Consider the following 23,558-nt stretch of genomic DNA (forward strand, 5'->3'; position numbering starts at 1 on the left):
AATTAAGTGATTGAAAGCGATGGCATGATGAATCATATCTTTTTAGTGTATGATTTACCAAAATGGAAATAAATTGTCAGCACCAAAGCTCCTGCTCAGCAAAAACAAGTAAGGTCTAAATACATGTGCAATATTACCCGTATGTTTCTGATTTCTTTCTTTTCTCCTTAACTTATTTTCCACTTAAAATTTCACCATGCAACCAAAGAGAGAGACAGACAGACAGAGGGACAGAGAGACAGACAGACAGACAAGAAGAGAGAGAGAGAGAGAGAGAGAGAGAGAGAGAGAGAGTCTTGAGATAAAACGAGGTAAAAAAAAAAAAACACACACACACAAAACAAAGAAAAAACCAGAAATGTCATCACAATATTGGCTACTCTCCTTAAGTTTAAGGAATAAACACAACAGATAAAGATGTCACACTGCAATAAAAATCCCGTTTGAGTATTGGTTCACATATGTAAAGCCATTGCCCCTCCCCTCCCCTCACCCAAACCCCAGAAAAATAAGATAAGAAGAAACTTGAACACCATAATCATAACGCGTAATAAGACATTTATGACATTTTGGAATGAACAAAGGAATTTCATTCACCGCTGATTGACAATGGTACAGACACTCGGTATAAAGACTCGAGACAACACTGTCATAAATATGTCAAAATCTACTTCCTTATTATTCGTTCATTTATTCATTATCTGTTGTATGTTATTTTCATTTTACGCACAGCATGGCACAACTCAACAACATCAATACACCCGTCCATGCATCAACACTAAAGCACTCTCCACCAGTTACAGAATTTTTCAAATATAAAAAATACCAATTACACATCGCATAACACACTATCCCCGCCTTGATCATGATGCTTTTATTCCCCACCCCTTACCTGTCTTCTTACCTCCCTTTTGTGCTTCCTTTTATATAATTCGTAATCATTCTTATGTAGTATTCTAATCGAGGGAGGTAAAAAAAAGCAGCAAGACAGTGCAGTCGCGAAGGCAATCCATTCAATTCTGCAAGGCACTAACATTATAATCATGCAAGGCAAACTACGATGCTAGTGGAAGACACTGATGCAAACGCAACTGTTTGAGTTGAGTGGTTGGGGTATGAGGGAAGGAAGAGGATCAGGACTGGAAGAAGCGAGTTTTAGAAGTAAGAAAGAAAGACACAAACAAACAGCACAAGTAAATATGAAAAAAATATAAGCAACTCTGGTATTTCAAAGGTATTTGGTTCCGACTGAGTCTTGCAAAGGCAAGTACAGGTATGTAGTCTATGCATGTCAGCAAAATATAGGTATCCGAAATCGCGTGCTAACAGAGTATGAATTAAAAAAAAAAAAAAAAAAAAAGAAGACAAAGACAAAGGGCTAACAATAAGTCCTGCCATAAGTTTACTGTAAAAAGAATGTACATAGTTTTGCATGATGAGTTAATGTTTCGTGTATTCTGTACTTCTGTACATCAGGTTCTATTCAAGTAAGTATGCTTGAAAATGCAACGCATAGAATTTGAAATTCTTGGAAGTCAAATATTCACTTTGAGTCTTTACTCTTTTTTCTGACAGATATTTGTGGCATGTATTAGCTTCGTTACTCATACATACCAAAGAATATGAAATACCAAACATACAGAATAGTGGGGTGAGGCTAAGTAGGAGAGAGTTCCGTGCGACTGGATCCTTACATACTTGATGATAAAACGCACATCAATTCATCAGAAAAAATTATAGTATTTGACATTCGGCCAAAGGAAACCGATTTGTACGTGCACTAGACCAAACGTCGACATAATATGATGGAAAAGCTGGGGCAGTGTCAAAGTCATTTCGATATGGATGAATCACGGTGTTTAATTAAAAAAAAAGAAAAAAAGAAAAAAAAAGAGCCTGATTCTTCTTGTTTTCTTCAAAAAGCATTCAAAACTAAATTAATACACTGACACTACAAACACAACAATAATGTAACTGATGAAACTTTAAAAGAAAAAAAGCAAGAAGACACATGCGTCTCAACTTCCAATTTCAAACTGAAAGCTGGAAATTTATTTAGGATTAAACACACAGAAAACACGTCAACAGGTTACAGAAGGACAAAAAAAAAAAAAAAAAAAATAAAATAAAATAAAATAAAATAAAATAAAAAATCAGAATAATTTTCATTCGGCGAGAACAAGTTACTGAGCGACATGACGTCGGCTAATAAATCATAAGATTACATCCTCACGCATATTAGTTTTCTACAGTTAGTGGTTTAGTATTATTCAGTCATACATGGTAGACAACAGTTTGCACACAAAAAGTCCGAGCCTCTAAAAAACAATAAATCATTGGTTACGGGAACTCATGCAGTGCTCCGGACGTTTGTAAACTTACTGTAATACGGTCGGACTGAAAGAGGTGCAGGGAAAATAATAACGGTTTAGTACATGTGTCATTAAAGTGCAAAAACAACATCTTGATTCTACTGCATTGTAACGTGTATACATGAAAAAAAATCCAAATCTTCAACAACAGAAAATAGAAAGATTCTATTGCAGGAAAAAATGGGGCATTCGTTGGTCAAACTTATTCAAAAGCAAACTTGTGAATGTGTATATTAAAAACGTTCATCTCTGTCCACCAAACGCCAGAATAGTGGGGTGAGGCTAAGTAGGAGGGAGTTCCGTGCGACTGGTTCTTTACATACTTGATGATAAAACGCACATCAATTCATCAGAAAAAAATATCGTATTTGACATCCGGCCAAAGGAAACCGATTAGTACGTGCACTAGACCAAACGTGGACAAAATATGATGGAAAGCTGGGGCAGTGTCAAAGTCATTTCGATATGGATGAATCACGGTGTTTAATTAAAACAAAAACAAAAAAAGAGCCTGATTCTTTTTGTTTTCTTCAAAAAGCAGACCGTTGAAGAAATGCTTGTATCTGTCATAACCAAAAAACAATAACAAAAAACAAACAAGAAAAAGAAACAAAAAAAAAAAGAAACAAACAAACACCAGGAACAAGAGCTAGAACAAGGACAACAATGATAATATTAAGAATAGGATGATGATGATTATGATGAAGAAGTAAAACCAATAACAATTGCAACAACGACAACGACAACAACAACAACAACAACAACACATAATTCAAAACGACATGTGATTATCTTATATTCGTGTCGCGGCCAACGAAACCCCATTTAAACAAAATCAAAATGAAGTGGGCAAGCTGTACCTCAAAAGCGGTGCAGCACTTGTGTTAATTCAGTTCCACGTCATGGTAACTGCTATACTAAGTAATCACATGGCTTGTTAATGATGCAAGGAAAAGCTGATGAAAAATGATGAAATAAAGCACAAATAAGACCAGCTAAAAGACTTCGAGCCCAGACAATTCTGAAAGGGAAGAACACTTGTCAACTACACACACACACACCACACACTCACACCACACACAAACACACACACACACACACACACACACACAGAGCGCGGCCGACAGATCTGAGTATGTAGACACAGACATTAAGGAATGTGAGGGGACACTCCTCGGACACACAACACATACACATAACATATTCACATAAATCACATTGAATTTGAAAAGAAAGACAACTTAAGACTTTGGTATGCATCACGTCATGTATAGGGGATGCTCACGTTTTCCCTTCCTACAATTTTATTTGCACAGATCAATTTCCATGAGGATTAGTGAAGTATTTTTTATTTGATTTGATTTACAACTGGTATGTGTGCAATACAACACAATGTTAATATCCCTAAAAAAATCTAGGAGAATATGCTGCTAATATATATATATATATATATATATATATATATATATATATATATATATATACATATATATATATATATATATATATATATATATATATATATATATATATATATATATATTCTCCTCACATCTGCAATATTTTGTTTTGAAAGGCGGGCTTTCAAATTTTGTCCAACACGATACCTAACATACGATATTTTACACCTACATCTTGGGAGTATTAAACAGTGAACAGCAAAGAAAGCGTCCCGTTATTAATGAGTCTTTAGTTTTTAGTCAAACAATGTACGATGAGATTAAGAAATATAAAAATATGTCACACACTGCACACCGTAAAGGTTCATAATTCTAAATACACCACGGAAGAAAAGCAGCAACAGCAAATCGTATTTGAATTTTCAAGCAGGTGAGTTTGCGTTGACCGAAAGCATGTGCTCTTCACCTCTCTTGGTTAGCAACAGAAAAATAGACTACAAAGAAGCAACTCGTCTTATATATTTCTAAGTTTTCATGTGCGTGTGTGTGAATGAGACTTTCCAGAGAAGTCAGGTGGAGAGAGATCGGTAAGAGAAGAAGAAACAGAAGAAGAACGGAAGAAGAAAAAGAACAAAATGAACACGAATGAGATCAAGAAGACAAAAAAAGAGACCTTGAAACACTACAGTCCACTTACTGCTGAAAGATAGTAGGCAAAACAATCGCAATCAAAGCATTATGATACCAAACCACCGGCATCATTAAGAAACAAACGAAAACAGTCAGGCTGTATGTTGCTATCTCCGGATTAAGCACTGTGAATTGCTGGAAGTCACGTCACTTGTCCAACATACCATGAGGGACAAGATGACAGCGGAAAGTAGTTGAAAATATCAATCAAAACAGAAAAACAAAACATTCTAAACTGAAGAGAAATATCAACTGCATGAAGCAAAAACGCCAGAAGACCCCAACTCCAAGCTTCAAAAAACCAGCAAAAAGTTCAGCTGGAAGACTGAAAAAAAGTACTAATGTGCACACACGTTATACAGTAGTACCGCAGGCTGGCTACAAAAAATGCACAGAAGCAGAAAAAAAATATTTAAAAAAGCAGTTGGAAATGATTTTACCCGCTCCTGTTGACGACCACCTCGCTGATAGTGATGACTTTGTTGATCATCACGGTCACCTTTGTTCCTGTGGTGATGACGGCTTTGCTGATGATCGTGGTCAGTTCTGTTCTCGTACCCTGGGCTCCTGGTCGTGTTATGCTCGAGCTTTCTCTGGTTTCTCTGACGCTGAAGCCTTTCTCTTTCAAGGTTTTCTCTCTGTAGTCTCTCCCATACTTCGCGATCGTGGTCGCCAGATTGTCGAGTTCCGTTACGTTGTCGTTGTGTTCTCGCTCTCGCAGTCTACGTTCGCGCTCCAGTCTTCTGCGTTCCCGCTCAGCCTTTTCTCGAGCTTTCTGCTCCTGCTGGCGTATTTCTTCCTCGTCTTCCTGTCGCCGTTTCCCTGCAGCCTGGCTTTTCTCCTCTTCCTCTTTCTCTCGTCTTTCCTTTTCTTCTTCTTGCAATCGGAGCCTCTCCGCTTCCTGCCGGCGTTTTAGTACCAGCTCTCTTTCGTGAGCTTCTCTAGCTCTTTCTTCCCTCAGATTTCTCTGCGTTTCTTTTTTAATATTTTTTTCTTCAAGTTCTTTTCCTTCCTGCTCGTCACGATCTTTGCGGTCGTTTCCATGTCTGCTGCTCTGCTCTTTCCTTTCTTTGTCTTCCTTTCGGCGCTGTTTTCTGTTCCGTCTTCTTTGCCGACGCGACGACCTTTGTGCAGTTGCGTTACGGCCCTCTCCTTCCTGTTCCAGTTTTTCCTGTCGAGCTCTTTCCTCCCTTTCTTTCAGCAGCCGTTCTCTTTCTTTCAGTCGTCGTTCGAGTTCTTTTCTGTATGCTTCTACGCTGTCAAACTGGTGGTGTCGCCGCTCGTCTCGGCGTTTGAGAGGTGAAGGAACAGAACTGTCTGAAGTGTTATTGGTCACGCTTTGTGCCGAGACGTTATCTCTCCTTGAACTCTGGTTGCTCGTGCTGGGGGTACTGTCGGTTTCTGTCGGTCCATTGTTGGTAATCACAGTTTCTACATTCTTCTCCTAAGACAAGCATGAGAACATCCAATAACTTATTAATACCCCCAACAGAATGTTAACTATAATTGTGTTGTTGTATTTTCGTTTTTCTTTCATTCCCTTTCTTCTCGTCTTCTTTTTGTTACTTTTATTTTGCTTGGGCTTTTTTTTTGTTTGTGTTTTTGCTTGTCCGAATGCTGTAGACAAACAAACAAAAACTAGTTTCCCGGGGTTGACAAAACACCATATCTTAATCAGAATTATTAATCTTGAATGACCTTTCCTCCGTTCTTTCCTTCAATCATCATTTTAAAACATCAGAGTTTTCAATGTCATTGCCATCTGTGACAATATAAGGGTATGTACATATACACGTTTATTGTTTCACTTTGTTCGAATTCGGGAGATAGCTGCTGTCACAGAATGTCACTTTGAAACAAAAAAACCCAACCAACCAAACAAAAAACATCAAAAAAAAAAGCAACATATAGTCGGTGTATCCAAAACCTACCAAGAATAACTCTGAGTGCAGAGTAAGTCATCCTCACATTCCAAAAAACTTGAGACACTATTTTCATCAATGTATTGCGACAGAATGAGTTTTTGATTCCCAAGTTTCTATGCCACTTACCAGCATTTTTCAATATCTAGAATTATCTAGAATAACCCTCTTAACCCTCTTTAAACCCACCACTCATATTTCGTTCCTCGTCATTATTACCGTCTTTATCTGTTATTAATTTCTTTCATCTTGTATATCAGTGTTATTCAGACAGTACTGTTGGTTGCTGATATAAGTCGGAATATAATGTGGTGTCTTTCATCCAGAATATGCTCATCATCTTGTGGAAAACTACGCAGTGGTTACAAGGTTACAAAAAATTCTCAGCCATGTGAATTTAACTGTTTAAGGTGGTCCACTGGATAAGATAATGAAGGAGTACTTTCTTCACAACGCTCCCGACTCCATTAAGAACCTTATTTCGAAGTACCAAAGACACAAAACAGCAGCAGCAGCAGTGATGCGATATTTACTCACTCCAAAGGAGCATATCTAAAAGAAAAAGAACATAAATAAACCACCGCTTAAATTAGCTTTCATTGGTAAAATAAGCCAATGACTGCAAATAAAAGACTTTCCAACTTTGGTTTCAATAATGCAGTCAGTGTGCATTTGACATTTGCATGCTTAGTATGAGTCTATGCATAAGGTGACCACCAAGATTGGTGAGTGAGTATATGTGTGCACCAATTATCAGTCACATATGCATGCTCAGTCGTTGTCTAGGCGTCATTATTTGCCTTTGTGATACTCCAGTCTTGGTGGACGTGTGTGCGCACTCAGTCATCTGCAAAGCTTAGTATGTGTGCACATAGTAAGTCAGTGATCTGCATGCTTGGTCTGAAGTGAAAATAATAAAAACTTAATTTTAATCATGCTTTGGCAAGCAATGTTCGCATTAATACCGGTTATCTTAATCAATGGATAAACAGTTAACATGGACCGATACGGATATTTCACGCTAAAATAACAACTGATGTAACTGTCATCACCATTTTGAGATCGCTGACCTCTCTGTACACAACAGAAACTTTATCGATGACGGATGGCTGACAATGCATATATAAAAATGCATTCAGGTATCGTATAAGCACTATAAGGCACCATCTCCACTTAATGAAAAATAAACAATACCCTTTCGTAATCAAGCACATCAACATCAAACAGATACTGTCCTAGCAGAAAACTCCATCTGGAAGGAACAACGTCAACAACAACAATAATAAAAAGAACGACAACAAAAACAAACACAGGTTTCTGAAAGGCCAGGTACAACTGAAAATTAATGCCAGGTGAAATATGGGGAGTGCAGACTGTTTCAGAAGTAGTCGTGGGTGTGAAACACACACACACGCCTACATTATACACTGTTAGAAAATGATTTAAAAACCTTACCGGCGGCTGAGGGCTAGGCAATGGTATCAACTGTCCCAGCTGAAACGACACACACACACAAAATCTTTTGTGCAACTGTTCCTTCCTCTTCTTTTACCCGCCTCCCCCCTCCCCCCGCCTCACACACACACACACAAACACACTTTTGGTAGTATTAGTTGTAAAATTATCCTCCAATACAACCCTCGACAAAATACAGACAGATGAAGTCATTCTCTTACCTTGTCAGTCTGAGCATACGTCTCTCTTGCTCGCACATACATACGTGTGCACACACACCCACACCCACACATACGCAAACGTAACACCTATCCACCCATCCCCACACGTCGACACACGCACACACACATACACATCATCACACGCCAGCCTCTGTCATATTTTAGACAGAAAAGCCACCTGAATATACCTGAATACACCCTAGCCTCTGACACAGAAAGAAAAAAGCCAGGTGAAAAATAACCATACCTGAATATATTTCCATCCCTGGCTGACCCGCAGGTAGGCGTACTCTTGATCCGCCACGTAGGCCATGGTGCCCACAGGCATGTTGTATGACACCTTCAGCAGGGCGTCCATGTTGGGGAACACCACGGGACCCTTAGCATACACACACACATACGCGCGTTAAAAAAAAAACACCCCCAGGCAACTAGAGGGTTGTCCCTGGCAAACTTCTGTTAAAAAAAAACCAACAAATACACATAAACAGAAACTACAGACATCTCTCTCTCTCTCTAAACAACAACAGCAACAACAACAACAACACACACACACACACACACATACACACACGCACTCACACACAGTCACAAACGCACATATACACCTATAAACATACATTTCCAAAAGAAAAACAAATCAAACACAAAACAGGAGGTTCTTGCAACACCCAACACAACGCATATCATGAAGTGGAAGCAAACAGAACACGAATGTGTAGATCTAACAAAATAAAACCTTGAAAACAACCCGCTCGCACACCCAAATCAATACCTCACCCATCTTCTAACAAAAACCCACTCATTTTAAACTCTCTCCATACGAACGGCGAAAGAGACGATGTTAACAGCGTTTCTCCCCAATTACCACCATCAAAATATTACAAGCGGAAGGCTCTTACACTGAAGAGGTGAATGTTGACAAAGAATACCACAATTCTGACGACGGAAGCTAAAGGTTGGATCATTGAGACACCCACTGGACATCCGAGGGGTCTGTGTAGAGAAGAGAGGACTGGCCGTACTGGCCGTCTTCTTCTTGCTGTCGGAGTCTCTGCGCTTCTTGTCGTCGTTTCAGCGTCAGTTCTTTTTCTCGAGCATGTATCTATCTTCCTTCCATCTTTCGTGCTTTTTTGGTGGATTTTTCTTTGTCATTTTCCTTCTTGCTCGCCAGCCTTCAAACACACTCAGCAACACACACACACAAAACTAGTCCGTCCTTACCCCGCCAACAGAGATGCCCAGGCCTGACGCAGGACGTCCCGGGGGACCTGGGGGACCAGGAGGACCAGGGGGACCACGGCCGGAGAAGGAGAATGCACCGTCCACCGCACTGTAGCCGGGAGGGCCGGGAGGACCCTGAGGCCCGGGGATACCCAGACCAGGGGGTCCTGGAGGTCCTGGCTGGCCCTGAGGACCGATCCTGCCCCTGGGACCTTCTTGGCCAACGCCAGGTAGACCGCGGGGACCCTGTACAGAGATGGGGATAAAATATTAAAGATCACATGGTGTGAGCATGAAAAATACCACGTTAATCCTAATGTCACTCGGCTACCCGAGTGTGTGTGTGTGTGTGTGTGTGTGTGTGTGTGTGTGTGTGTGTGTGTGTGTGTGTGTGTTTTTCCTATATATGTAATGAACCCCCGCTCCACCCAAAGGCTTTCTGCTAAAAACAGGACTTCGACTAATCTCTGGTAGGACTGCATGGACGCTTTCATTTTTGTTTTCTTCACATGAAACTGCACCGCCCCCTCTCATTTACCTTAGATGATTGAAGTGATAATACGCAAATGTCTTTCTTTTCCTTTGTTGCTGAAAGAAATAGAAATAATGAAAAAAACTTCTCGCCGTTTGTTGCTGAAAGAAATAGAAAGAAAGAACCAGTTCCTCACATTTCATACCCATCAGAACTACGAACTACGATATGACGCAGTCACCACAGTCACCACGCTGACCACTCACCCTCTCTCCCTGAAGTCCGGGCGGACCAGGCAGACCAGGAGGGCCTCTCACCACCACCTCACCGTCACCGCTGCCGATGCTACCGATAGCAGGAATGCCGGGGGGACCAGGTGGACCAGGGGGTCCCCGAAGACCTTCATCACCTGGAAGACCTGGCTGACCCTGTTCGTCAAAAACCACGCAGGTAAACAAGGAACAGGGGGAAAAAACCCAACATGTGAAATAAGATGTTCGCGGGAAAATACACAAACCAAACATCTGAATTAAAAATTTGTTTAAAAAACAACAAAAAAACAAGACCTCTGAAATAAGATGTACACGGAAAAACGTATGTAAGCTGGATTTAGGAGTGTGTGTGTGTGTGTGTGTGTGTGTGTGTGTGTGTGTGTGTGTGTGTGTGTGTTTGCATAATTATGTGCGTGCGTGCGTATGTGTTAATCTCATATATTGGTGAACTTTGATATAGCTTACTCCTCCTCCTTTCTTCCTGCCTCAGACCTTTCCTCTCCCGCTTCTCATTCCGCCCTTTTCTTGTGTACACTGGTGAATGAATTATCTAATGTTAAAAGTCATAGGACCTTGCTTTTAAGGAAATTCCCTTAATCATTTCATTATTTCATTTGATTTGTGTTTCGTGACAAACCGTGCTGGGTTGGATTTGCTGATATGTACCCATTTCGAAGACGAGAACTTCTGTGCGAGGAGAAGAAAAGCATGAACAATAGATATGCGCAAGTCATTGAAACCATGTCTGATGTAACAGCAGGGTATGAGGGACATTTTCAAAAATGGGAGGCAAAACTCTGGTCTCGCTGTCTCTGTCTCTCTCTCTCCCTCAACAAAAGAAAAGGACAAACGCTGGTTGTTTTTGTTTTTTTTACCTGTTGTCCAGGTCGTCCGTCTTCACCGTCACGACCTGGGCGTCCAGCTTGACCAATTTCACCCTTCTGTCCTTTCTCCGCTGGAAAAAAAATGTCACCATTACTATATACACTGCTGGATCTCATTGGTTAACTCTCTCCATACGAACGGCGAAAGAGACGACGTTAACAGCGTTTCACCACAATTACCATCATCAAAATATTGCAAGTGGAAGGCTTTTATACTGAAGAGGTGAATGTTGACAAAGAATAGCACAATTCTGACGACGGAAGCTAAAGGTTGGGTCATTCAGACACCCACTGGACATCCGAGGGGTCTGTGCAGAGGAGAAGAGAGGACTGGCCGTACTGAGTGAGTTAAGTGTCATTGTATTCAATCCGTCCCTACCACTCATTACGTCTTTCTTTCTCTCTCTCTTTTGCTCTCGATTTCCATTTCTCCTTCTTTTGGAGAGAGTATATAAGAACAAAATAATGCTTCAATGGCGACGCTTCTCTACTGTCTTCTAAAAAAATATTGATTTATCTATTCTTAACACACATGTTCTCTCTCTAATACATACAAACGTAAACGCACACATACACACGCTCTCTCTGTAACACATACACACATATTTTCCACACAATTCTCTCTCTCTCTAATATCTACACGCACATATATGCACGCACAGTTGCTCTGTTTCTCGCATTTTCTAACACCCACTCACGCGTGCACAAATTCACACGCACAGACACACGCACTCACGCAACACACACACACACACACACACACACACACACACACACACACACAGAGAGTTAGACAAGATGAAGTCTCACCCAACACGATGCCAGGCTCTTCTCTTCCTGAACCGCCGGCGGGACCAGGGGGGCCTGGTGGACCCACACGACCGTCCAGGCCAGGCACACCTGCATCACCCTACACACACACACACACACACACATACAAGCACAAACACAAAAGCACACGCCACACCACACCAAACACAAACACTCACACACACACACACACACACAGACATACACCACACCACACCACACCACACCACACACCACACACACACACACACCACACCACACACAAAACATAGGTCAGGACTCACGAAGATAAAGATGCTTCACAACAGTTATTTGAACTCCACAATGCTGGCAGCAGTTATTCTAATTGTAAAACCAAATAAGTTTCCACTACATTTGACTTGACCGCTCTCTGAGGACTGCACGCTCTCCGTTGAATCGCACATACAAACGCGCATGCTCAAACACTTACACATGCGCAGACACATACGCGCGCACATCTCTCTAATTTACTATGTGTCATTTGACATGTTTGAGAAATAAGCAGCTGATTATCCAACCAGCCACCCAGACACCGCTTAGAAACACGGACACACATACACGAACACAGACACACACAAACACACATTCTATCTACTTCTCTGACATATGGCTATCACGCTTGACAAAGTGACCAACCAACCAACAAATCTCCCATCACCCCTCCACTCCCACTCCCCTCCCTTCTCTGTACACACATGCTCCCCCACCCACAACCCTGCCACACACCCCGACATAAAAATAAATGAATGAAAAAGTTGATGTGTAAATGAATATAAAAAAGATATGTAACAAATGAAAAATTAAAATGATAATAATGATTAACAAAATGAATAAATAAAACAATAAGTATAATCTCTGGATTCTCCCAGGCAGGTAATCTCTGGATTCTCCCAGGCAGGTAATGATTCTCCCAGGCAGGTAATCTCTGGATTCTCCCAGGCAGGTAATGATTCTCCCAGGCAGGTAATCTCTGGATTCTCCCAGGCAGGTAATCCTGGATTCTCCCAGGCAGGTAATCTCTGGATTCTCCCAGGCAGGTAATCCTGGATTCTCCCAGGCAGGTAATCTCTGGATTCTCTCAGGCAGGTAATCCTGGATTCTCCCAGGCAGGTAATCTGGTGATGTGGGTCCTCATATGGGAAAGAAGACAAATTCCTGAGGCACAGGGTCGTCCACATATAATGACTAAACCCAGAAAACCCCCTCACCTTAGATCCCTTGGGGCCAGGGATGAAAACACCGCTGCCCTGCCCTGGGCCGCCCTCTCCGGGCTCTCCCTTCTCCCCCTTCAAGCCGATGCCGAGCTCTCCTTTCCTGCCCCGCAGCCCTGGGCGACCCTGCACGTGCAAACCGGAAAAGCACTCAGCGTTTCAGTTCAGTTCATGTCAGCGTTTTGACAGAAGTTAATGAATCCGACATACAAAAAGGCTCACTACTATATTATTTCAGGTAACATTGTTTGTTTGTTTGTTGTTGTTTTGTGCGTGTGTGATAACAGGTTGGCCCACACTGGAGGACTGAAAGGGACCAGCGACAAAAGACAAAGGAGGAATTTTGCTATAATACCCCGTCACACATACTGGTGATTGTAGACACTGTTAGTATTGACTTTTTACATTTGAGTGTTTTCGTTTTGGACGGCAGGGGGAGAGGGATGAACGGTGAGTTGGAGGAAACCTGGTTGATGAAGGGTGGATTTTGAGATAAATATCTAAGTCACACACTCACACTCATACACAGAGCCATGAAGGAAAAAGCACACACACACACACACACACACACACACACACACACACACACAAACACCACACACACACACACATATGCACAGAGGCATTCTTTTGCAATGCACAGCAACAATCCAACAACAGACCCACCCAACCCAAGGTACTTACAGGGAACCCAGGCTTGCCCATCTCTCCAGCTGGTCCAGGGAAGCCGCGAGGTCCAGGGGGGCCCATGTCTCCCTTCTCGCCTCTCTCTCCCTGCACAGGCCATGTCAATGCTCATCAAACATATATATATTCATGCACATACACACATGCATACACATACATGTACATGGCCTATATATACCAGTCTCCTACCGTCTATCTCCCACACTCTCTTTTTCAATCATGCCTATTCAGCATTAATTATATACCAGTCCTCTCTAGCTAGTCTCTCTCTCCCCATCCCAGTCTCTCTCTTTTTCAACCATACCCATTGTGCAATATGTACCAGTCCCATCTCGTCTCTTTCTTTCCCCACCTCTCTTTCTGAATCACACCAATTTTGCAATATGTTCCAGTCCCCCCCCCTCTCTCTCTCTCTCTCTCACCCATTCAGCAACGTATTCCAGTCCCCTTAAGTCTCTACCTCTCCCCGCCTCTCTCTCTCTCTCTCTCTCAGTCACATCCATTCTGCGATAAGTACCAGTCCCCTCTCGTCTGTGTCCCTATCTCTCTCTCTTTCTTTCTCAATCACACATATTTTTGCAATAAATACCACTCTCCTCTCCCTATTTCTCTCCCCCGTCTCTCTCTTTCTCAGTTACATACATTCTTCAATATACACAAGTCTTCTCTCGTCTCCCTCTCTCTCCTCCCTCTCTCTCAATTCTGCATTTTTTTCAAAATCCCCTCTGGTCTCTATCCCCGCCTCTTTCGCACTTCCTTTCTCTATCACACCCATTCTGCAATATACGCCATCCCTTCTCCTCCCCCCCCCTCTCTCTCTCTGTCTCTCTCTCCTCTTTTGTTTCGTTTTTCTTTCTTTTTTTTTACTGTTTAGTTGCTATCAATAACACAGTGTTATGTGCAACCCCACCGACCCACCCTTCCCCATTATATTGTGGCCCAAGGCCAATGTACAATAAACCGATTTCTCTCCTCTCCCCCGCCCCTCTCTCTCTCTGACACACATCCAGTGAGTAATACATCTCACCTTTTCGCCAGGCACGCTCTCCACCTCTCCCGTGAAGCTACCTCCTGGGCCACGTGGTCCAGGTGGTCCAGGTGGTCCAGATGGTCCGGATGGTCCCACCGGGCCCGTGTCACCTTTGCCACCTTTGGTACCCTGATATCACACACACACACACACACACACACACACACACGTCTCAAGTTTTAATCATCCTTTCACTCCAATTGAAGTATGGAGGATTACTACGAAATAATGATTTCATGCCCAGACGAAACATTTCCAAATGTGTAACAGCGTCATATAGAAGATGAGAAAATACAAACGTCTTTTAACCCCCAGAAGAGTATTTTGCAAATTTAACGAACATTTAATAAACTTACTTACAGTTTACTCTTTTCTGCCTCCTTTGAACACACTGCACTAGTTAAAAACCGATTTCGGAGACAAACCATACATCCACACACACATCAAATACGCAGAACACAAACACACACCAATCTGCTCAAAAGTGGAATGGTTTCATAATCATAACTAACATCAGCATCAATATCATTTTGTTACCTTATTCCAATTTTAAGGGTGTTGTTGACGATATTGAGTTATGTTCTGTCGCCAATTCCAATGACATGAGCACAGAGCTGTACAAACACACACACACACACACACACACATACGCGCGCGTCTCCACACTTACACGTGTGCAGGCACACAGACAGACACATACACATACACACTCAAATGCAAACACTCACGCACACATACAAACACACATACACGCGTGCGCGAAACAAGTACACGTAGACACCATGAGCGCTCACTCTAACACAAGCACACAAGGCGCGCGCACACACACATACAGACAATTCATACAATCTGTCCGCACGCACTAATGCGTGCACACACACATATGAACACACACACACACACACACACAATGACACCCAAACACACATGCAGAGAACACCCGCCACATTCCCCAAGAACATCCAGACGTAGGTCCACGAATAGGTAAAAACCAGAACGTAAGAAAATTGTTCAGGTTAAACGTCCCATAGCCTTTCAAGGTCATTCGGGCAGTGATTGCATATCCGCTGTGTCAATGGCACGGCACAGGAAGGCAAGGCAAAATCCTCTCCTTCCGCTATTTTAATCCCCCAAATAAAATTCTTCTTCTTCTTCTTCTTCTTCTTCGTGGACTGCAACTCACACGTTCACTCGCATGTACACGAGTGGTCTGTTACATGTATGACCGTTTTTACCACGCCATGTAGGTAGCCATACTCCGTTTTCGGGGGTGTGCATTCTGGGTATGTTCTTGTTTCCATAACCCAACTTATGCTGACATAGATTACAGGATTTTTAAGGTGCGTATTTGATCTTCTGCTTGCGTATACACACGAAGGGTTTCAGGCACAAGCAGGTCTCCACATATGGTGACCGGGCAGGTCGGAAAAATCTCCACCCTTTACCCACCAGGCGCCATTACCAAGATTCGAACCCGTGACCCTCAGATTGAAAGTCCAGTGCTTTAACCACTCGGCTATTGCGCCCGTCAAAATGAAATGGTGAGAACGGAAGTATCGGCCTCAGCAAAACAACAAAACAACAAAAACCACCTCACCTGGAGTCCAACCAGCCCAGGTTCTCCTGGGGCCCCGGGAATGCCTGGAGCCCCGGCTCGACCCATGTCCCCTGGCAGTCCTGGGATGCCGGGGGCGCCGCTGTCTCCCTTCTCTCCTTGGAGTCCGGGCAATCCCTGCATGACAAACACCGCATGGCATGGTACGTTTTTTTTTTGTTATTTTTTTAATAAATATTCTGACATGCAATATGGGCTGAAACAACACTACTTTAAAAAGGTTGCAGACATGTGCCAGTCATTGAAATCATTCATCCGATGTCACACGATGTTATCACCAATTCAAACACAAACCTGTACACTCACCCGACGTCACACATTGTTACCACCAATCAAAATATTAAAAAAACAACCTCCAACTCTCACTCACTGTCTCTCATTGTTACCACAAATCCTAACACAAACAAATCCCAACTCTCACTCAAAACCATGCACCGGTATCACCAACCCAAACACAGAGCAACCTCGACACTCACCCTATGGCACAAAATGACACCACTAATTCAAACACAAACAAACCACTATAGTGATTTACTGTCACCAATAAAAACACAAACCAACCCCCTAAAGTTACTGTCAACGGTGTAAACACAAACCAACCCCTGCACTGACTCACTCTCACCTCTCACCAATTCAAACACAGAACACCCCCTTCACCCACCCGATGCCGCACACTCACTCACCTCTCATCAATTCAAACAAAGAACACCCCCTTCACCCACCCGATGTCACAGACTCACTCCCCCTAACAAATTAAAACACAAACCAACCCTTAATACTCACCCAAATCTCACAACACTGTTAACACCAACTCCAACAACCGCACATACATTCACTCACCCAAATTTCACAGTAAAACAACCGCACATTCATACACTCACCCGCTCCCCTTTCTCCCCCAGGACAAACTCGATGTCGCCAGACCCTTCGGGACCGCCACCGCCAGATGAGGCCTTTCCGGGTGGGCCCGGGGGACCTGGGGGTCCCTGAAGACCACGAGGACCTCGCTCACCAGGGAGACCCGGCATTCCGTCCGTACCCGGGGTGCCCGGCAGGCCTGGGTCTGCGGGCAGCGATATTCCGGGAACACCCTGTAGAACAAAACAAACAAGACTCTCACTCTGTGGTTTATTGCCTATTGACTCTAAGGTGATTTAGACACGTACACATTCATTTCTGTTCAGCACAAACACACAAACACACACACGGTAAAGAAAGAAAAAGAATGGACTGAAGAAGTACAGGAAGGGAACAAAACGATGATGAAAACGATAACGTGCTGACGATGAAGAAGAAAACCACGATGAATAACGAGGGTGAGAGAAAAGTTTCCCGTGAAAAAGGCGAAGGAGGAACAGAAAGAACACTGCCTTGTCAACAACACATCACTGTTTCTCATTCAGAAACATGCAGGAGCTCATCATCAGCTTCATCTCACACACACACACACACGCACACGCACACACACACACACAAGCGGCAAAGACCCAACTGTATACAAGACAACGGACTCACCTGTTCACCCTTCTGGCCAGATAAACCAGGAACACCTTGTGGACCAGCCTCCCCAGGAAGGCCCGGTATGCCCGCTTCTCCCCTGAGTCCTGGAGGTCCTGGGTCTCCTTCAAAACCCTACATCATACACCTTCTGGGATGAGGGAAGACTCCACACTCAAACACTATCAAGTACTGTGGGATAGAGAGTTGAGGTATTGCTAGTCTTCCAACAACAACAACAATGAAAATAATAATAATGTTATTAATAAGAAATAAATAGAAAAAAATAATAACAATAACCAAAATAGGTCATAATAACCATAATAAAGATGAAAGAAAAAAGGGAAAGAAATAATTAAAGGAAAATGTAAAGACATAAATAAAAGAAACCACCCGATGATGAGAGAGAGAGAGAGAGAGAGAGAGAGAGAGAGAGAGAGAGAGAGAGAGAGAGAGCACAAATTGTTTATTGCATAGTCGCCCATTGGCTGGAGGGTGTCGGAGAATGGGACGGACAGTAGCAATCTTTAAACCATACACACATCCAAATGCCATTAATGCCAATGTTTCCTTCATGTCATTGCAAGCGACACAGAGAGAGAGAGAGACAGACAGACAGACATCAGAGACAAACATCAGACACACACACACACACACATATATATATATATATATATATATATATATATGTGTGTGTGTGTGTGTGTGTGTGTGTGTGTGTGTGTGTAATTATATACTCCACCATCCACGTCCCGACAACTCACTCTGTCTCCCTTTGGTCCCGACTCCCCAGCAGGTCCCACAGGTCCGCGAGGCCCGGGTTCCCCGGTCAGACCCCTCAGGCCCGGGATACCCGGGGCACCCTGAGGGCCAGGAGGTCCGCGAGGTCCGGGCAGCCCAACCACTTCCTGGGAAAAAAAAAGGAGAAGGGGAAGAAGTGTAAGAAAGAAGATTGATTGATTGAATCTTTAATGGGTAAAGAATTAGGCACAGTAAAGGCCTTTTTACAATTCTGCCCATTTAACGACATAAAAAATAAAGAACGAACGACACAAAACATAAAAATAAAGAAATAAACTGAAATAAAATAAAATAATAAGAACGACGAATAAGAATAGGAACTTGAATAGTCTATTAAAGGTAACAAAGCGATGAAAAACTGGAACAATTGGTACATTACATGTACATAGGTATTTACACACACACACACACACACACACACACACAAAATTATAAAACAAGCAACAAAGACATACGTACACATTCACGCCCACACACTCAAACACACACAAACACACACACGCACTTACTGTTCACACATACACATACATTCAATTTTTCATTCATCATGGCATGGCAGCTAGTGGACTGAGTACAAGCAAGCATTTGCAAAAGACCGCGAGTAGGTTAATCAAATGTATCGAATAGAAATATTCTTATCTTAGTTTTAAAGAGAGATATGGCTGGAATTTGACGACATGTCTTTGGAAGCATGTTCCATTCGATGCTTCCATTAAATGAGAGACTCATCTTAAATAAATCAATTTTAGGCTTTGGGACAATAGCTCTATCTGAATTACGTTGGAACTGGAAACAAAATAACGATTTTAAATATTGTGGGCATGCGTTATGAACAATTTTATGCATAAGAATCAATGTGTTATATCTAATAAGTAGATGAACAGGTAATATTTGAAGTTCTTTGTACATATTGTGCACAGATCCACCTGTGGTATTTACATGGTTAATCATCTTAATGGCACGTTTTTGTAAAGAGCAAAGTGGCTTTAATGTAGAAGGAGGACATTTACCCCAAATAATCGAGCAATAGCTGAGGCGAGACTGGATATAGGCAAAGTAAAACACACGTCTAGAATGATTATCAAGAAAGTGTTTGATCTGTGATAATTGGAATACACTAGATGATACTTGTTTATGAGGCAATGAATATGTTCCTGCCACGAAAGATTTTGATCAATAGTAATGCCTAATAGCATATGCTTAGTAACTTGTTTGATAGTATTGTCTTTATATTTTATGTTAAGGTGTGCTTCTTTTATGTTCTGTCTTTTCTGACGAGGACAAATTAACATGCATTCTGTCTTTTCAGGGTGCACGACCATATCATTAGCATCACACCAGTTTTCGACAGATTTCATGTTGGCATTCAGGTGATAACTAATTTCGTCAACATTGTGACTAGCATATTGTATTGATGTATCATCAGCAAATAAATCACAGATTGCATGTTGAATTGATAAAGGTAGATCGTTGATATACAAGGAAAATAAGAGAGGGCCTAGAATTGACCCCTGCGGTACTCCTCTTGGAACATGCCTTTTGGAAGAAATAAAGCCACGTGAATAGACAGCCTGAATACGGTTTTCTAGGTAAGATCTGAGAAACAATAAGCAGTTATCGTCAATACCATAACATTTCAATTTGTGAAGCAATATTTCGTGATTGATTAAGTCAAACGCTTTTGTAAAATCAAGGAATATCACTCCAACCACCTTGCTTTTATTAATATCACGCAGCCATGGATCAGTTATTCTACATAAAGCGGTTTCACAAGAATGGTGCTGTCTAAATCCTGATTGATTGGTATGTAGAAGCTGATATTTTTCAATAAAGAATGTAAGACAAAGGTGTACATGACGTTCTAGAACTTTTGAGACAGAAGACAACAATGAGATTGGTCTGTAGTTATTGACATCATTAGCATCACCTTTTTTATGCAGGGGAATAACCTTTGCATATTTAAACTCTTTTGGAAAATGATTTTTGGATAGACAAAGATTGAAGAGATAAGTAAGAGAATCGGCAATATAAGGTGCAGATAGTTTTAATATTTTTGGACTAATGCCATCGAAGCCACACGAGTTTTTATTTTTTAGCGATACTAAATAAGATAAGACTTCATGAATAGACATTAATGGGACAGAAAACTTTGTTTTTATATCTTTATTATGACAGAAGTTTTCTAAAATGCTGAAATCAAAAGAAGTGTGTGCACTGTCATTTGCGATTAATTTGTTTCCAATGTCAGCAAAGTGATTGTTCAGTGTATCAACAGGAATGAGACATTCCGCATTTGAATTGTTTGGTTTGGTGAGTTGGTGTATAGCCTTCCATATGGAGGCTGTGTTGCTTTTGTCTTCGATTAGCTTACGAAAGAAAATCCGTTTAGACTTTCTGATCATGTATTTGACAATATTACGTTTCTTCTGGTATTCTTCGAATGGACCGATTATCTTTTGATGGTCTCTGTCATCCATTGCTTGAAAGATATCTTGCGTAAGCCAACTCGGAAGAATTTCCGACTTGACTCGTCTCTGAATTAAAGGGATATGTTTATCAACAACATGCAGTAACGTTGCAGTCCAAAAGGAAAGGGCTTCGTCTGGATTAGTAAAGCTATAAATGTTAGTGAAAGGTGCAGAAATGAGGTCTGATTGAAAGGCGTCCAGATTAAAATGTTTAAATGACCGAAATGTGACAACAGTATGACCTGTTTTGGGTATTTTGAAACCCTTTTTTCCCCATGTAATGCAGACGGCATTGTGGTCACTTACGCCAACATTCGGCACACAATGTTTCCTTCATGAAGAAGAAGAAGAAGAATTCTACCACCACCAACATAAACATCAACACTGCCACATGTAACGTACAAACACAACAACAACGAAACAGAGAAACAACGGTTACCTCGGTATCTTCACCGTTGCCGCTGCCAAAGCCGATACCATCACCTCCGCCGCCACTCGGGCCGGGGGGACCTGGGGGCCCGGGACGACCTGGCTGCCCGTCTTGACCGTCACGTCCAGGCAGGCCGTCTGCCCCGTCACGGCCCGGCAACCCCCGCTCACCATCCAAACCTGGGGTTCCTGGCAGCCCGGGCTGTCCCTGAGGGGACACAGAGTAGAGTAGAATGGAAAATAATAGAAAACAATAGAACAGAACAGAATAAAACAGATCAGAATGAGTCTTTATTACCAAGTGTTCAAGGGTGACAAGGAATATTGGGTCGACAGTACATCAAGAGTACAGACACAAGAGGGGGATCAGAAAACGAATCATTTTGCTTAAATAACAATGTTAATAGGTACACTGAAAATGATGTTTTAAAGCATTGTCCTTTTTGCCAAGGTGAACTAGAAAATGAATACCATTTGTTGTTTGTTTGTTCTGTATATAATGATTTACGGACAAAATTTCTTCAAGACTGTTTAAACATGTCTCTTAGTTCACTTCTCCGATCAAACAAGCAGAGAAATTTCCATGTATCAAAATTTATTTTCCATGCGATCAAAAGGAGAAATCATATACTCAGACCTAATTAAGTAGAATTAATGTCAAGTCCATGAACATTATGATATTGTGTCATCTATTCAAGTGTTATAATACCCCTTCCCATGCCCACCCCTAGTCCCCCGGTTTTGAATTGTGGTCCATTGCCAAAGTTCAATTAAAACAATTTCGTTCGTTCGTTCGTTCGTTCGTTCGTTGTGTGTGTGTGTGTGTGTGTGTGTGTGTGTGTGTGTGTGTGTGTGTGTGTGTGCGCGTGTGTGTGAAAGAAAACTCTACTCACTACCCTCTGTCTGTCTGTCTGTCTGCCTCTCTGTCATTCTCATGTGTGTGTGTGTGTGTGTGTGTGTGTGTGTGTGTGTGTGTGTGTGTGTGTGTGTGTGTGTGTGTGTGTGTGTGTGTGTGCGTGTGCGTGCGTGCGAGCGTGCGTGCGTGCGTGCATACGGTAAAAGGAAAACGGGCAAGGACGTGTAGTCAACTCTGCACACTGTGCACTGTAACTAAAGCCCCAACAAAAAGTATCATGACACATTTCTATGTAATGTTTAATATTGAAAAGAACATCTGACAACAATACACATCACTTTCAGGTGTTCAGTAATGTAAACTTCAGGGATACCAACGCACAATATCTGAACTTATTCTGGTCGTGAATGCGTGTCTGTGTGATAGTGGGCGTGTTTGCGTGTTCATGTGTGCACGCGCTTGACATGAAATATAACTTATATAATAAGCTAACCAATCCTGTCAACTCACTGCATCTCCTTTAGGTCCCACGGGTCCAGGCATACCTGGGTCACCAGGTGCCCCTGCCACTCCCTGAAACAAAATAAAAGACTCTCATTTACAGCAGTGTACAGGAAGTGCGATGTCGCGAGGTATAGACCTGAGACAGGCAAAAAGAAAAACATCTTGGAGAGACAGACAGACAGATAGACAGACTGACAGACAGACAGACATAGACAGACAGAGACAGAGAGAGAGACAGATACAGAGACAGACTAAAAGAGAGACAGACAGAGAGAAAGAGAGAGAGGGACGAAGAGAATATGGTTAACTCTCTCCACACGAACGGCGAAAGAGACGACGTTAACAGCGTTTCACCCCAATTACCATCATCAAAATATTGCAAGTGGAAGGCTCTTATACTGAAGAGGTGAATGTTGACAAAGAATACCACAGTTCTGACGACGGAAGCTAAAGGTTGGGTCATTCAGACACCCACTGGACATCCGAGGGATCTGTGTAGAGGAGAAGAGAGGACTGGCCGTACTGAGTGAGTTAAAATCTCTCAGTACACAATCCACCATTTATGGAAAAGTCGCCAAAACACAAATAATAGAAACGAACAGTATAAGCAAAATGTTCAAATAAAAGCTTAATCGTGTGAAAGTTGAAATCCATGGGCTCTGTCTCGGTTGTCAACAACAAGTATGAATGTATCACTAAAGTGAACAACACAGCCTG

The 23,558-nt window shown here is 42.1% G+C and overlaps 1 protein-coding gene across 4 annotated transcripts in view; it reads right to left on the bottom strand.

Annotated features, from left to right (window-relative positions):
• The window catches only part of LOC143300374 (uncharacterized), an 88,280-nt gene that overhangs the window by 7,388 nt on the left and 57,334 nt on the right, over positions 1–23,558 (bottom strand). Inside the window, exons 10-26 of one of the 4 annotated variants that reach the window (XM_076614032.1) lie at positions 22,848–22,910; positions 21,492–21,689; positions 18,548–18,691; positions 17,802–17,918; positions 17,168–17,377; positions 16,269–16,403; positions 14,669–14,800; positions 13,639–13,728; positions 12,952–13,080; positions 11,723–11,822; positions 10,904–10,983; positions 10,023–10,184; positions 9,285–9,530; positions 8,308–8,439; positions 7,840–7,878; positions 4,903–5,906; positions 2,383–2,397 (exon numbers count right to left, since the gene is read on the bottom strand). In XM_076614032.1, coding sequence (XP_076470147.1) covers positions 2,383–2,397; positions 4,903–5,906; positions 7,840–7,878; positions 8,308–8,439; positions 9,285–9,530; positions 10,023–10,184; positions 10,904–10,983; positions 11,723–11,822; positions 12,952–13,080; positions 13,639–13,728; positions 14,669–14,800; positions 16,269–16,403; positions 17,168–17,377; positions 17,802–17,918; positions 18,548–18,691; positions 21,492–21,689; positions 22,848–22,910 — 2,996 coding nt within the window. The remainder of the gene's footprint in view (positions 1–2,382; positions 2,398–4,902; positions 5,907–7,839; positions 7,879–8,307; positions 8,440–9,284; positions 9,531–10,022; positions 10,185–10,903; positions 10,984–11,722; positions 11,823–12,951; positions 13,081–13,638; positions 13,729–14,668; positions 14,801–16,268; positions 16,404–17,167; positions 17,378–17,801; positions 17,919–18,547; positions 18,692–21,491; positions 21,690–22,847; positions 22,911–23,558) is intronic. The other 3 variants (XM_076614197.1, XM_076614114.1, XM_076614280.1) reach the window with 3 other exon arrangements.

This window comes from Babylonia areolata, chromosome 1 (assembly GCF_041734735.1).
Source record: "Babylonia areolata isolate BAREFJ2019XMU chromosome 1, ASM4173473v1, whole genome shotgun sequence".
NCBI classification, from domain to species: Eukaryota; Metazoa; Mollusca; class Gastropoda; order Neogastropoda; family Buccinidae; genus Babylonia; species Babylonia areolata.